This window comes from Pavona decussata, unplaced genomic scaffold (genome assembly GCF_977016875.1).
Source record: "Pavona decussata unplaced genomic scaffold, jaPavDecu1.1 SCAFFOLD_273, whole genome shotgun sequence".
Taxonomy (NCBI): domain Eukaryota; kingdom Metazoa; phylum Cnidaria; class Anthozoa; order Scleractinia; family Agariciidae; genus Pavona; species Pavona decussata.
Window position 1 is genome coordinate 360,001 of NW_028145675.1, and position 1,123 is coordinate 361,123.

General features: G+C 45.6%; 1 protein-coding gene across 1 annotated transcript in view; it reads left to right on the plus strand.

Moving 5' to 3' along the window:
- The window catches only part of LOC146455477 (uncharacterized), a 2,234-nt gene extending 1,904 nt beyond the window's left edge, over positions 1-330 (plus strand). Inside the window, exon 2 of the mRNA XM_085094172.1 lies at positions 1-330. This exon is cut by the window's left edge and continues 421 nt beyond it. Coding sequence (XP_084950298.1) covers positions 1-212 — 212 coding nt within the window. The 3' untranslated portion in view covers positions 213-330.
- Positions 331-1,123: the final 793 nt, after the last annotated feature.

Consider the following 1,123-nt stretch of genomic DNA (forward strand, 5'->3'; position numbering starts at 1 on the left):
ATACCCTTAAGGGTTTGGGCTGTACCCCTGATCAAATCGCCCAGTATGTGGGTTGGCGGAGCACAGAGATGGCGCTGTATTACACACGCCGCTCTAGCGCCTCTGTTCCTTTGGATTTGTTAGAGCGGGTCACACTTAGTCTAGCTTCCGCTGGCTCTAAAGCTGCTCCTTCCCTCGCTGATCAAAGCAATTTGCAGAAGATTTCTTGCTAAGTTACACCTTTTCGTGTTTAGGAAGGTTTTGCACCGTTATTTTTAGTGTTCTATATTCGTCTCTCCTTTTTGTTAGCTTTTGTTAGTTATTAAATCTTTGGCATTTTGAATCTTTGGAGTTTTGGAGTTTTGAGTATTGAGTAATGGGTGTTTTGAGTGTTGCGTGTTTTGGGTTTTTGTATGCGATGTGCACATTGGAATGCCGGGGATTGGGTTACAGCAGTCTTCCTCAGGAAATGACAAGGAGCGGATCTCTTTCCCATAACTTAGTTTCATGATGTGGTAAGTAATAGACAGTGAGGATATAGTACTATTCTCACTGAATAATTAATTAGCGCATCATGAAACGACCTTTCAAATTGCTCCGTGGCCCTGGGGATGGCATTAGTGCATTTCGGGCTTTACTTATTAATAAGCTAGGCCATGTGGCTTTGATTTTACTCTGTCACAGCGCCGTCCGCCGAAACGAACGGCCGAGTTTCGTCCCACCCTCCTCCCCTGGTGTTGGTTGACAGCTTTGGCCTCACTAGGTATATCCTCGCTGTCTACCTCTTACCACAACAATCCGCGGATCTCTTTCCCATAACTTAGTTTCATGATGTGGTAAGTAATAGACAGTGAGGATATAGTACTATGATGCCGAGTCCGGGAATAGAACCTGGGCCACATTGGTGGGGGGGCGAGTGCTATCACCACTGCACCATCCCTGCCCTCCCCTGCTTTCTTTGGGTTGATAAAAGTAAAACTGCTGTTCAGTTTTAACAATAATTCTGCTCCTGTAAGGTGTATCTTTTAGCCATTAACAAACGCAAAGTTAGTCTCCCCACCCCTTCCCACCCTTATCCCAAGTCACAAAGGTATCCTTTTAGCCCAAAATCAAGCTAGTGATTCTCGGAGGCCACGTGCAAACG